At 45.2% G+C, this 15,086-nt stretch overlaps 1 protein-coding gene across 1 annotated transcript; it reads left to right on the top strand.

Moving 5' to 3' along the window:
* The first annotated feature begins 666 nt into the window (after window positions 1–666).
* LOC124268847 (basic leucine zipper transcriptional factor ATF-like) lies at window positions 667–9,806 on the top strand. Its single transcript, XM_046703870.1, has 3 exons — window positions 667–923; window positions 3,275–3,382; window positions 9,494–9,806. The coding sequence occupies exons 1-3, from the start codon at window positions 789–791 to the stop codon at window positions 9,647–9,649; spliced, it is 399 nt and encodes a 132-aa protein (XP_046559826.1). The 5' UTR covers window positions 667–788; the 3' UTR covers window positions 9,650–9,806.
* The last annotated feature ends 5,280 nt before the right edge of the window (window positions 9,807–15,086 follow it).

Genomic DNA, 15,086 nt, shown 5'->3' with positions numbered 1-15,086 from the left:
TCAGCAAGATGAAAACTGTATGACTGCGGCCTGTCGATAATCCACTCGGGGTCAGACAACCCAGTGACTGATATCATGAGCAGCGACATGTACGTCAGGGTACGATACCTGCAGTCAACCAGGGAGGTTATCCCATAGACTCAGCACAGACAGTTGGAGGCCTGTCTCGCTCGCAATCTCCATATAATACATGCAGTTAGGAGCAATAAGGCAACTCCGGATGTTTCAAAATCGTAGCAAGATATATAATCTCCACTACTATGATATCTCCGCTTGTCCCCAAAAATGGATAAGTCAACAAACGGTCCCACAGAATGGAGAGTTGACCTAGTTTACAGAACGTATTTCAAATATTTAGATCCACGTATTGTGGTAAATAACGCTATGACGCTGGTAAAGAATAAATTTAGGCTATACCGTACATATTTAAACAGTTGTTTCAAATAGGCGTTGACTGTGCCTTTAAATGTCAACGTGTTTATTAAATATATATTTATACGCTGTCATTACAAAGACGATGCTATTGCTGCTAAAAAAAAATACCCAAATTCCCACAATATTAGCTGTCACCTCTACGACACAGTGAAAATGCTTCGATCGTAAACATCCAGCCAGGAAGTACATATTCGCCGACAACTCACCACACCGACCTCGGCCATTTAGTGTGTGGATCACAGTCTATTCTTAGCAACACATCACGATCGGCAGTTTTGCGTATATATACTTGCTGTTGTCACTTACTGTCGCCCTCAATCGTTCGGATACCGGCCGGCGAGTCAGTTACCGTCATGTCCCTGCCTAATCTCGAGGAGTTCAGTTCAAGTTCGGGGGATGAACTGCGAACAGATCTGAAATCATTATTACACCAGCGGGGCGGACCATACGACACGGAAGAATTATGGCGAAAAACACCCGAGTACGAGGTAAGGATGAGGTTTGACAGGGCGGAGAAAATCAATCCCAGTCTCAGTTTTTAGGTAAAGGCGTATGGAGTGACATAGAAGCTTGAAATTGTATTTTGGTATACTGTACAGGGGAAACTGGGTCACGGTGACCTTTATGTAGCTCAATGTTTATCAATGCGGATCAGCAATGGCCGAGTTGAAAATGAATGGTGTTGTAACTAGAGCGTCGTGTGCAGTGTTGTGGCTTGCCCCGTTCTCCCGGTAGTCTCATAAACCAGTTTGTGTTACATACTACACAGGGTGGCATATCATCATGAAAGAGAATGATGGATTATAATTGCACAGAAATACGTGCAGCTTCACCCAGTGCAATAACGCATGCAGGCGGGGAACCAACCCGATACTGCAACTGCATGCTTCGGGTCCTGTATCTCCAAAGGAAACATACAAACACGGCATTGCGGTTCCTATATGGGTGGTCCACTACCGACATTCATATTGTGTTATATGGCTTGTAATAAAATGACAATTTACAGTGATTTTATCACAAAAGCTGATAATCTCCAATACCTAAGAGTTGTAAGTGCAGAAAACGTTATAAGAAATGAAGTTTTAGATCTGACATCTATCACGAACAGATTATTAATGAATCATAAATATATATATAATATAGCCTTCGCCACTCCGTCGAGACATGTGGCTTATTGCAGCGCCACGCAGTAGCGTCATGAACACGCTAGACGCCCTTCGCCTCTCCCTCGAGACATGTAGCTTATGAGAGCGTCACACAGTAGCGTCATGAACACGCTAGACACCCTTCGCCACCCCGTCGTGACATGTAGCTAATTTGAGCGTCACACAGCGTCATGAACACGCTAGACACCCTTCGCCGCTCCGTCGAGTCATGAAGCTTATGGGAGTAACACACAGTAGCGTCATGAACACGCTAGACACCCTTCGCCTCTCCGTCGAGACATGTATGTAGCTTATGGGGGCGTCACACAGTAGCGTCATGAACACGCTAGACACCCTTCACCACTCCGTCCGCTTATGGGGCGTCACACAGACATGTACCCTTCGCCTCTCCGTAGTGACATGTAGCTTATGTGAGTGTCACACAGGAGCGTCATGAACACGCTAGACACCCTTCGCCTCTCCGTAGTGACATGTAGCTTATGGGAGTGTCACACAGTAGCGTCATGAACACGCCCATGTCAGTATCAGCTGTCAACAACATATACATGTACTTGCTGCCCTGTACACAGCTTGATTGCATGCTTACTGTACGGCTCTGTGTGTTACGTAAGCACTATTTATAGACATCAGCATGTTATCGATAGATGACCCAGTTCCAGTAAAACTGACATCAATGAAATCAAGCTGACAGTCATCTATGAGTTGATATTCAACGGGATACTGTCATGTAAAACATATATGAACCTCAATATGTTCCTCAACAATTTTCATCAAAGGGCAGTGGTCCGCGGATAACAAACCCAGACCTTCACATTGAGGATCGAGAGAGAGAGGATACGAAATAGTTCTCGAGATATGTGTTTCTAATAAAACTATTTACTTTGTGAGTGAACAGATTCTATAATCGCACCGATGTATGTATGGCATGTGTGTGTGTCTATACTTCTTATAACTGATTGGTACCTGTTGTCTCTGGCATTGTAAGAGGGATGTACAGTGTTATTTATATAACGTAAACTGAAGTGCAGAGTTTATATAAATGGTGTTTGTAGTTGTGTTTGGCGGCACGTGTATTCTACATCAGATTTCCCAGTGCCCCAGCAGTAGGCTCTCACAATTAGATTTCCCAGGGCCAGCAGTAGGCTCTCACAATTAGATTTCCGAGTGCCCCAGCAGTAGGCTCTCACAATTAGATTTCCCAGTGCCCTAGCAGTAGGCTCTCACAATTAGATTTCCCAGTGCCCCAGCAGTAGGCTCTCACAATTAGATTTCCGAGTGCCCTAGCAGTAGGCTCTCACAATTAGATTTCCCAGTGCCCTAGCAGTAGGCTCTCACAATTAGATTTCCCAGTGCCCCAGCAGTAGGCTCTCACAATTAGATTTCCCAGTGCCCCAGCAGTAGGCTCTCACAATTAGATCCCAGGAAACACATTTTGTCACATGTCATAGAGACATGTCCCGACACAGGCTACTCGGGTGGTCAGGGTGGATGTACTACTAGAGCCTGGGAATGTCGTAATGTTGTTACAGATGGGTGATGTGGGCGGCTAACGGCGTCACTACCAGGTCTCACGACGACGAGAAGGAGAAGAAAGGATACGAGACTTGTGTGAATGTTCCCTGTGCTACTCAATCTTCCTGTTTTCTAAAGTATTGCCTCGCGTGTTGTTTCAGTTAACGGAAGATGACAAACAGAGGGCAGAACAACGGAAGGAAAACAACAAACTCGCCGCCAAGAAGAGTCGTCAGAAGAAGAAGAGTCAGCTGAACACTCTGGAAAGGGTGTGTGAGACTTGCCTTGTATCTCAGTCAATATCGGCTTGTACACCATTCACGTACACATCAGTCTTATCCTGTTAAAGCATGTTATCAATTTCCTCTTCCTCAGTTTTCCCATCCAATGATCCTCCAATCCACCTTCACAATCTCCCTCCTATCTACCCATCTACCAACAAAATATCCCTCCTACCTGCCAATCTACCTGTCCAAATCTCCTACCTATCTACCCATCCACCTACTCAGTCTCCTATCTATCTACCCATCGGCCTTTACAATGCTTCATCTATCTACACATTCGCCTACACAATCTCCTACCTATCTACCCATCTACCTACTCAGTCTCCTATCTATCTACCCATCCACCCACACTTTCCCCCTTCAATCTACCAATAGGCCTTTACAATACCCATCTATCTACCCATCCGCCTACACAATCTCCTACCTATCCTCCCATCTGACAACAGAATTTCCCTCAAACTGTCCATCTGCCTACACATGCCCCCATCTATCAACCTATATATCATGCATCAATCAATACAATATTCAATCTATTCTGTTCACACAAACAGTGATCCATCCACCCAGACATTGAGGCACCAATAACGCCAGCCAGACATTGAGGCACCAATAACGTCACCCAGACATTGAGGCACCAATAACGTCACCCAGACATTGAGGCACCAATAACGTCACCCAGACATTGAGGCACCAATAATGTCACCCATCAACCCAGATATTGAAGCACCAATAACGTCACCCATCCACCCACATATTGAGGCACCAATAACGTCACCAATCCACCCAGACATTCAGGCACTAATAACAATACATTCATCCATCCAACCAGTCACTCAAGACACCAATACATTCATCCATCCACCAGTCACCCAGACACCAATACATTCATCCATCCAACCAGTCACCAATACATTCATCCATCCAACCAGTCACCCAGACATATATTCATTCATCCATCCAACCAGTCACCCAGACACCAATACATTCATCCATCCAACCTAGTCACCCAGACACCAATACATTCATCCATCCAACCAGTCACCCAGACACCAATACATTCATCCATCCAACCTGTCACCCAGACACCAATACATTCATCCATCCAACCAGTCACTCCAGACACCAATACATTCATCCATCCAACCTAGTCACCCAGACACCAATACATTCATCCATCCAACCTGTCACTCAGACACCAATACATTCATCCATCCAACCAGTCACCCAGACACCAATACATTCATCCATCCAACCAGTCACCCAGACACCAATACATTCATCCATCCAACCCAGTCACCCAGACACCAATACATTCATCCATCCAACCTGTCACCCAGACACCAATACATTCATCCATCCAACCAGTCACCCAAGACACCAATACATCTATCATCCATCCAACCAGTCACTCAAGACACCAATACATTCATCCATCCAACCAGTCACCCAGACACCAATACATTCATCCATCCAACCAGTCACTCAAGACACCAATACATTCATCCATCCAACCTGTCACCCAGACACCAATACATTCATCCATCCAACCAGTCACTCAAGACACCAATACATTCATCCATCCAACCAGTCCACCAAGTCACTCAAGATACCAATACATTCATCCATCCAACCTAGTCACCTAAGACATACTAATATATTCATCCATCCAACCAGTCACTCAAGACACCAATACATTCATCCATCCAACCTGTCACCCAGACACCAATACATTCATCCATCCAACCTGTCACCCAGACACCAATACATTCATCCATCCAACCTGTCACTCAAGACACCAATACATTCATCCATCCAACCAGTCACCCAGACACAATACATTCAATAGACACTCACATTCATCCATCCAACCAGTCACACTCAATACATTCTATCCATCCAACTAGTTCACACCATTCATCCATCCAACTCTGTCACCAAGACACCAATATATTCATCCATCCAACCAGTCAAGACACTAATAGATCCATCCAAATATATTCATCCATCCAACCAGTCACTCACAAGACACCAATACATTCATCCATCCAACCTGTCACCAAGACACCAATACATTCATCCATCCAACCTGTCACTCAAGACACCAATATATTCATCCATCCAACCTGTCACCAAAGACACCAATACATTCATCCATCCAACCTAGTCACAGACACCAATATATTCTTACATCCAAGACACCAATAATACATTCATCCATCCAACCTGTCACCCAGACACCAATACATTCATCCATCCAACCTGTCACCTGTCACAGACACCAATACATTCATCCATCCAACCCAGTCACCATCTAGACACCAATATATTCATCCATCCAACCTGTCACCAGACACCAATACATTCATCCATCCAACCTGTCACTCAGACACAATACATTCATCCATCCATCCAACCTGTCACTAGACACCAATATATTCATCCATCCAACCTGTCACTAAGACACCAATACATTCATCCATCCAACCTGTCACTAGAGACACTAATATTCATTCATCCATCCAACCTGTCACCCAGACACCAATACATTCATCCATCCAACCTGTCACTCAAGACACCAATACATTCATCCATCCAACCTGTCACCCAGACACCAATACATTCATCCATCCAACCTGTCACTCAAGACACCAATACATTCATCCATCCAACCTGTCACATCCAGACACCAATATATTCATCCCAACTAGTCCACCCAGACACCAATACATTCATCCCATCCAATACATTTCATGTCCAACTAGTCACAGACACCAATACATTCATCCATCCAACCAGTCACTCAAGACACCAATACATTCATCCATCCAACCAGTCACTCAAGACACCAATACATTCATCCATCCAACCTGTCACTCAGACACCAATACATTCATCCATCCAACCAGTCACCCAGACACCAATACATTCATCCATCCAACCAGTCACTCAAGACACCAATACATTCATCCATCCAACCTAGTCACTCAAGACACCAATACATTCATCCATCCAACCTGTCACCCAAGACACCAATACATTCATCCATCCAACCAGTCACCCAAGACACCAATACATTCATCCATCCAACCTGTCACCCAGACACCAATACATTCATCCATCCAACCAGTCACTCCAAGACACCAATACATTCATCCATCCAACCTGTCACCCAGACACCAATACACATCCATCCATCCAACCAGTCACAAGACACCAATACATTCATCCATCCAACCAGTCACTCAGACACCAATACATTCATCCATCCAACCTCACCAATACATTCATCCAGACACCAATACATTCATCCATCCAACCTGTCACTAGACACCAATACATTCATCCATCCAACCAGTCACTCAAGACACCAATACATTCATCCATCCAACCAGTCACTCCAGACACCAATACATTCATCCATCCAACCAGTCACCCAGACACCAATACATTCATCCATCCAACCAGTCACTCAAGACACCAATACATTCATCCATCCAACCAGTCCAGAACCAATCCATTCACCTGTCATCCAACCTGTCACTCAGACACCAATATATTCATCCATCCAACCAAGTCACCTCCAAGTCACACCAATACATTCATCCATCCAACCCTAGTCACATCCAGACACAGACACTAATACATTCATCCATCCAATACATTCATCCAATACAGACACCAATCCATCCATCCAACCAGTCACCCAGACACCAATACATTCATCCATCCAACCAGTCACTCCAAGACACCAATACATTCATCCATCCAACCAGTCACCCAAGACACCAATATATATCCATCCAACCTGTCACCCAGACACCAATATATTCATCCATCACTGTCACCCAGACACCAATATATTCATCCATCCAATACATTCATCCATCCAACCTGTCACTCAGACACCAATCCACATTCATCCATCCAACCTGTCACCCAGACACCAATACATTCATCCATCCACCAGTCACTCAGACACCAGTCACTCCAGACACCAATACATTCATCCATCCAACCCAGTCACCCAGACACCAATACATTCATCCATCCACACTAATAGTCACAGACACCAATACATTCATCCATCCAACCTGTCACCCAGACACCAATACATTCATCCATCCAACCCAGTCACTCCAGACACCAATACATTCATCCATCCACCCAGTCACCCAGACACCAATACATTCATCCATCCAACCAGTCACCAAGACACCAATATATTCATCCATCCAACCAGTCACTCAGACACTAATATACATTCATCCATCCAATCCCAGTCACTCAGACACCAATAATATTCATCCATCCAACCAGTCACTCAAGACACCAATACATTCATCCATCCAACCAGTCACATCCAGACACACACAATACATCATCCATCCATCCCACCTGTCACTCAGACCCAGACACAATACATTCATCCATCCAACCTGTCACCTCAGACACAATACATTCATCCATCCAACCAGTCACTCAGACACCAATACATTCATCCATCCAACCAGTCACATCCAGACACCAATACATTCATCCATCCAACCAGTCACCCAGACACCAATACATTCATCCATCCAACCAGTCACTCCAGACACCAATACATTCATCCATCCACCCAGTCACTCCTAGACACCAATACATTCATCCATCCAACCAGTCACTCACCAGACACCAATACATTCATCCATCCAGTCCTCAGACACCAATACATTCATCCATCCAACCCAGTCACCCAGACACACTCATCCATCCACCCAGTCACTACATTATTCATCCATCCAACCCAGTCACCAGACACCAATACATTCATCCATCCACCCAGTCACCTCAGACACCAATACATTCATCCATCCACCCAGTCACCCAGACACCAATACATTCATCCATCCAACCAGTCACTCAAGACACCAATACATTCATCCATCCAACCAGTCACTCAAGACACCAATACATTCATCCATCCAACCAGTCACTCCAGACACCAATACATTCATCCATCCACCCAGTCCACCCAGTCACTCCAGACACCAATACATTCATCCATCCAACCTGTCACCCAGACACCAATACATTCATCCATCCAACCTGTCACCCAGACACCAATACATTCATCCATCCAACCTGTCACCCAGACACCAATACATTCATCCATCCAACCTGTCACTCAGACACCAATACATTCATCCATCCACCCAGTCACCCAGACACCAATACATTCATCCATCCAACCCAGTCACCCAGACACCAATACATTCATCCATCCAACCTGTCACCCAGACACCAATACATCACTCAGGCACCAATACATTCATCCATCCACCCAGTCACCCAGACACCAATACATTCATCCATCCACCCAGTCACCCAGACACCAATACATTCATCCATCCAACCTGTCACTCAGACACCAATACATTCATCCATCCACCCAGTCACTCAGGCACCAGACACCAATACATTCATCCATCCACCCAGTCACCCAGACACCAATACATTCATCCATCCACCCAGTCACCCAGACACCAATACATTCATCCATCCAACCCAGTCACCCAGACACCAATACATTCATCCATCCAACCAGTCACTCAAGACACCAATACATTCATCCATCCACCCAGTCACTCCAGGCACCAATACATTCATCCATCCAACCAGTCACTCAGACACCAATACATTCATCCATCCACCCAGTCACCCAGACACCAATACATTCATCCATCCACCCAGTCACTCAGGCACCAATACATTCATCCATCCAACCTGTCACTCAGACACCAATACATTCATCCATCCACCCAGTCACTCAGACACCAATACATTCATCCATCCAAGCTGTCACTCAGACACCAATACATTCATCCATCCAACCAGTCACTCAGGCACCAATACATTCATCCATCCAACCTGTCACTGAGACACCAATACATTCATCCACCCACCCAGACAACCATCACACCGCCACACATACAGCCATCACCCTTACTCCCACAGAAACACCAATGCCACTTTATGAAACCAGCAACCAGCCAACAAAGCCCTATCCCTTGCGCAGCTCGGAATGTCGTTTCATCATGTTTCATTGTGTTGCAGCGAGCAGAGGAGCTGAAGTCACAGCGCGCGCATCTCCTGAGGGAGCGACAGCGGTTGAACCAGGAGCGGGAGAAGTTGAAGCAGCTCCTACTTCACCATGCCACCACGTGTCCAGGCGTCAGTGACTGTCTCAAAAGAAAACTGGACATTTATTAGAAACATTAATCCTAAACACGACAGGAATCATTTCATAGAAATCTGAGAAGGCAGCACCACCAGATAGCACGTGACACGTTCACGAGACTGTTCATCCATTGTATCGTCGAGATGCAATAACTGTGATACATACCAATAAAATAGTTAAATGACCAAACCAGATACATCCTCAATTGCCAAAATATGTGTGACTATTTAGGTTGAACATTTTTACCAAAGCAGCCAAAGTGTATTATTAAGAATTTCATGATTCAGTTTGACTCCCGAGGAAACCTCCCTAGAGTGAAAGACACCAGCCAGCAGTGTTACCACCATGATGGCGCTGACATACAATGATGACCAGATAAACAAAGTCAAACAAAACATAGTCACTGAAAATATTCTAAACGTATCTATTCCATATATTTTTCATACGTTCCTTCACAGAACCTGTGACATCGAATCCTAACATAATAAGTGAAATTATCTCCGGCTTCCTTCCCTCATTGGGCTGACTCGATGTGAGTTAGGTACGGGGGTATGGAACGTAATGTTAAACCATTAAGGCAAATCCTGTGTGTCCAAACATCGTGGCATCGCCCATACATTCAGCTGCTGGCCACCTTGCCAAATGCTAGCTGATTATGCATCAAGCCAGTAATTGTTAAAACTATCCCGACTGGCTAGCTGAAAATCTCAGATAATTTGTCCTTTATTTAATGTACATGAATATGATGAAGTCAATTATTAAGGTGTTAAAAGTCGCAAAGGTTTCGTGATATTTACACGAAGATCGCTTTATAAACAAGGTTAAAAGCGTTGCGCAAAGATGTTAGGAACCATTACAATACAAATGTAGCGTTTAACATTTTAAATCACCAAACATCACACTAATTGCATGATGTGGGGTAGCATCATGTTTACCTAACTAGCCCTCCTGGTCAGTGACTTCATACACTGTTTACAGCAGTCATATCCAGGGAGAGAGAGACGTGTGTTCAGTAAACGAATATATATTGATAATATATTACACCTTCAAAATAGATCATCTTATAAATATTACACCTACCAGACAGGCCATCTGATGAAAATTATATTTACCAAAGAGGCCATCCTATGAATATTACATTTACCAGACAGACATCTTATGACTATTACATTTACAGGACACGCTATCTGATAAATGCTTCATTTGCCAACCAGGCCATCCTATGAATATTACATTTACCAGTCAGGCAATCTGATGAATATTACACCTACCAGACAGGTCATGTGATGATATTACACCGAATATTACACAGTAAGGTCATGTCAGGACAATTGTCTGACGAGGGAGTCAGCTGAAGTGTGAAGTGATGCTCACGTCAACCTTCAGTTTACAAGTGGCGCAATTACTTGCATCTACCAGCCTGTCCGCCATTGTGTTCCAAGCTTGCCATGCAACAGTTACTTGCATACCCCTCACCGGAAAATGCATACCCCTCACCGGAAAATGCATACCCCTCACCGGAAAAAGTTGTAAAAGAAATTATCATGTTGTTTAGTGTCCAAATTGACAAGTTAAACCTCCCACAACACGCACGTACCACCAGACCCCAGGGCCTTGATGCCTATACGCTGTGTGCATTGTCCTTGATGAGATTAGGGACTTACTTGGTGAGTGAGTGAGTGAGTTTAGTTTTACACCGCACTCAGCAATATTCCAGCTATATGGCGGTGGTCTGTAAATAATCGAGCCTGGACCAGACAATCCAGTGATCAACAGCATGAGCATCAACCTGCGCAAATGGGAACCGATGACATGAGTCAACCCAGTCAGCAAGCCTGACCACCCGATCGCGTTAGTCGCCTCTTACGACAAGCATGGGTTACTGAAGGTTCATTCTTACCCGGACCTTCACGGGTACTTACTTGGTAAACCGAAGTGTATGGGCCCATGTACATAACAAACAATACTTAACTAATACAGATATTGTTGGGTACAGGGTATTTAATGTCGTGCACCTCAATGACATTTGATCAACTATTGCTGAGTCTGTGGTACTGTGCAACTGATCGATGTTACGTTGCTATTTGCTGACTGGAATGTATCGGCAAGTCAGGCGCGTCCTCATACCTGCTTGTTGTCATCGCACCGAGACGGTCAAGGACAGTGCTCACACTATCGACCACTGTCGAGTGGGGAATTATTGAGTTTCAGTGCCCCATTCATATGAGGTCAGTCACTTTTTTCAGCGTTCGAAATACCTGCCTGCTTGACCGGTCAGCCCGGGACGGGTTTTTTCAACACAGACTGCCAGATTCTCAATTTCACCTGCCCGACGGTCGGGTTACAATATAGACAATCATGTATATGACGATATTTTGTGGGCAGGTAAGTTTTGGTCAGGGCTGGCAAGTTTTACATCAAGCTAGCCCTGTGGTCTGTCTGAAATTTTTGGGAGTTTCATACCCTGCTATTTTCCTTTAATGCTTGCTTGTGGCAAGAGGCGACTAATGGGACCGGGTGGTCAGTCTCGCTGATTTGGTTGACACGTGTCATCGTATTCCACTTGCATAGATCTATTCTCATGATGTTGATCACGGGATTGTCTCGTCCAGACTAAATTATTTACAGACCGACGCCGTATAGCTGGGATACTGCCGAGTGCGGCGTTAAACAACAAACAAACAAACAAACAAATGCATATACAGTTAAAAGTTTCCATACGTACATGACCACCGTCCTCATGATCACATTGGTATTGTCCGTTATCGAATACTCGTGAGAGAGCAGTTGGACATGGTGAGGAAGCTAAGGCCGATGGAGTTATCTCCCATGCTTCATAAACCGTCTAGGACTTGGTCGGCAAGCCGCAATTCATTTTCGTTTGCCGCGTTCGATGCAACACTGACTGGGGATTATTTGCTTCTCATCCACAGTGGTTAGTTCATGCAAGGTATTGTCTTTGAAGTGCCTTAATTGTCGAGACAATTGTTTTGTAAAATAGCTACGCGGGGACAGCGCATGTGATTTTTGTAACAATTGAGGGACATTTGCGAAACTATTTACCTCTCTAGAGTGGCAGCATGTACCCCTTTACGGTTACACATAGGCTATGGTTACCTGGTGATATTTTAATTACTATTATGAAGTTTCACGGTTGCTTCTTGATAACTTTAAAAGGACTGTAAATGACAAGTACAGCAGATTAAACTGTGGCACATACTGTATTTCTTAAATATAGACATCAGTTCTTTCGGCCAATGTTACCTGTCTGGCCATCTGATGTCTGGTTACCTGTCTGGCCATCTGATGTCTGGTTACCAGGCTGGCCATCTGATGTCTGGTTACCTGTCTGGCCATCTGATGTCTGGCTACCTGTCTGGCCATCTGATGTCTGGTTACCGGGCTGGCCATCTGATGTCTGGTTACTGGGCTGGCCATCTGATGTCTGGTTACCTGTCTGGCCATCTGATGTCTGGTTACCGGGCTGGCCATCTGATGTCTGGTTACTGGGCTGGTCATCAGATGTCTGGCTACCTGTCTGGCCATCTGATGTCTGGTTATCGGGCTGGCCATCTGATGTCTGGTTACTGGGCTGGCCATCTGATGTCTGGCTATTGGGCTAGCCATCTGATGTCTGGTTACCGGGCTGGCCATCTGATGTCTGGTTACCTGTCTGGCCATCTGATGTCGGGTTACCGGGCTAGCCATCTGATGTCAGGCTTCTGGGCTGGTCATCTGATGTCTGGTTACCGGGCTGGTCATCTTATGTCTGGTTACCGGTCTGGTTATCTGATGTCTGGTTACCGGGCTGGCCATCTGATGTCTGGTTACCGGGCTGGTCATCTGATGTCTGGCTACCGGTCTGGTTATCTGATGTCTGGTTACCGGTCTGGTCATCTTATGTCTGGTTACCGGGCTGGCCATCTGATGTCTGGTTACCGGGCTGGTCATCTGATGTCTGGCTACTGGGCTGGTCATCTGATGTCAGGCTACTGGGCTGGTCATCTGATGTCTGGTTACCGGGCTGGTCATCTGATGTCTGGTTACCGGGCTGGCCATCTGATGTCTGGTTACGGGGCTGGTCATCTGATGTCTGGCTACTGGGCTGGTCATCTGATGTCTGGTTACCGGACTGGTCATCTTATGTCTGGTTACCGGGCTGGCCACCCATTGTGGACAGTGGTCTATCTTCTTGAAAACGACACTGGCAGTAAGAGATGTTCGTCATCGTTCATGAGTATGAAGTCCAGTTGGACGTCGCCAACATAGTCTCACGTAGACAACCAGTATGCCGTCCCTGTCGTTTCCTCCTGCCATCGCACCTCGCTGTAGGACATGACAATCTGTTCTTCCAGCTCAACCAATCCAGGAACAACTTAGGTCGAGATCCCTTCCTAGCGGCGGCGTCCCACAACAACCCTATTCATCAAGAATAATGACAATTATTATGGATATACAACTTCTTTTATTCTTTAGTCACTTGCTTGACAACGACATTAGAACCTATGCCGAAACGTCGCCTCCACAGAATAAAAAAAGTTGTATATGCTTGACAACGACATTAGAACCTATGTCGAAACGTCGCCTCCACAGAATAAAAGAAGTTGTATATGCTTGACAACGACATTAGAACCTATGTCGAAACGTCGCCTCCACAGAATAAAAGAAGTTGTATATGCTTGACAACGACATTAGAACCTATGTCGAAACGTCGCCTCCACAGAATAAAAGAAGTTGTATATGCTTGACAACGACATTAGAACCTATGTCGAAACGTCGCCTCCACAGAATAAAAGAAGTTGTAAAGGCGTGACAACGACATTAGAACCTATGTCGAAACGTCGCCTCCACAGAATAAAAGAAGTTGTATATCCATAATAATTGTCATTATTCTTCATCAACTCAACTTCTAAAAATGCCCATCAAAGAACCCTATTCATCAATCACACGTATTAGAGCCTTGGTTGTCTAACTGACCTCCAGTCCACTGCAACCGTGCCTATCCGCAATGTAGGGGAAGTGGGATGGACGCTTACCGGTCGTGATAGGATACCAGCCTCTCGCAACAGAAAGTACAGATTATCGTATGTTTGGGGTCGCTTTCCATCCGGGATTCGAACCCACACTTTCAAGGTGAGGCATATAACCGCCAGCGCAGAAGCTCAGCGATGTTACCCACAACATATATTGCATTGGCATGTTCTAGAAGGCAGTGTGTATTCACAGTTCGCGTCCCACTGGGTGGTGTTGGAACACTATCGACCACCTGCATGTCATTGACTGAGCTGAGCGGTATCTATGCCCTCCTGATTACACTATGGCTGGCACCAAACGTGTTTGTAATGTGACGTTGTGTTCACCCAGTTTAACACATGCGCATTCATCTGCCTAATTCATCACACACATTCCTAATTCCAGGAGATCACGCTCTCCGAGTATGCTGCAGGAGATCCCTCATTCTCAGTATGA

Source organism: Haliotis rubra, unplaced genomic scaffold, assembly GCF_003918875.1.
Source record: "Haliotis rubra isolate DU_JTF1 unplaced genomic scaffold, ASM391887v1 Scf140, whole genome shotgun sequence".
NCBI classification, from domain to species: Eukaryota; Metazoa; Mollusca; class Gastropoda; order Lepetellida; family Haliotidae; genus Haliotis; species Haliotis rubra.
The sequence above is the reverse complement of the archived record's forward strand: the minus strand, read 5'-3'. Positions and strand labels throughout refer to the sequence as shown.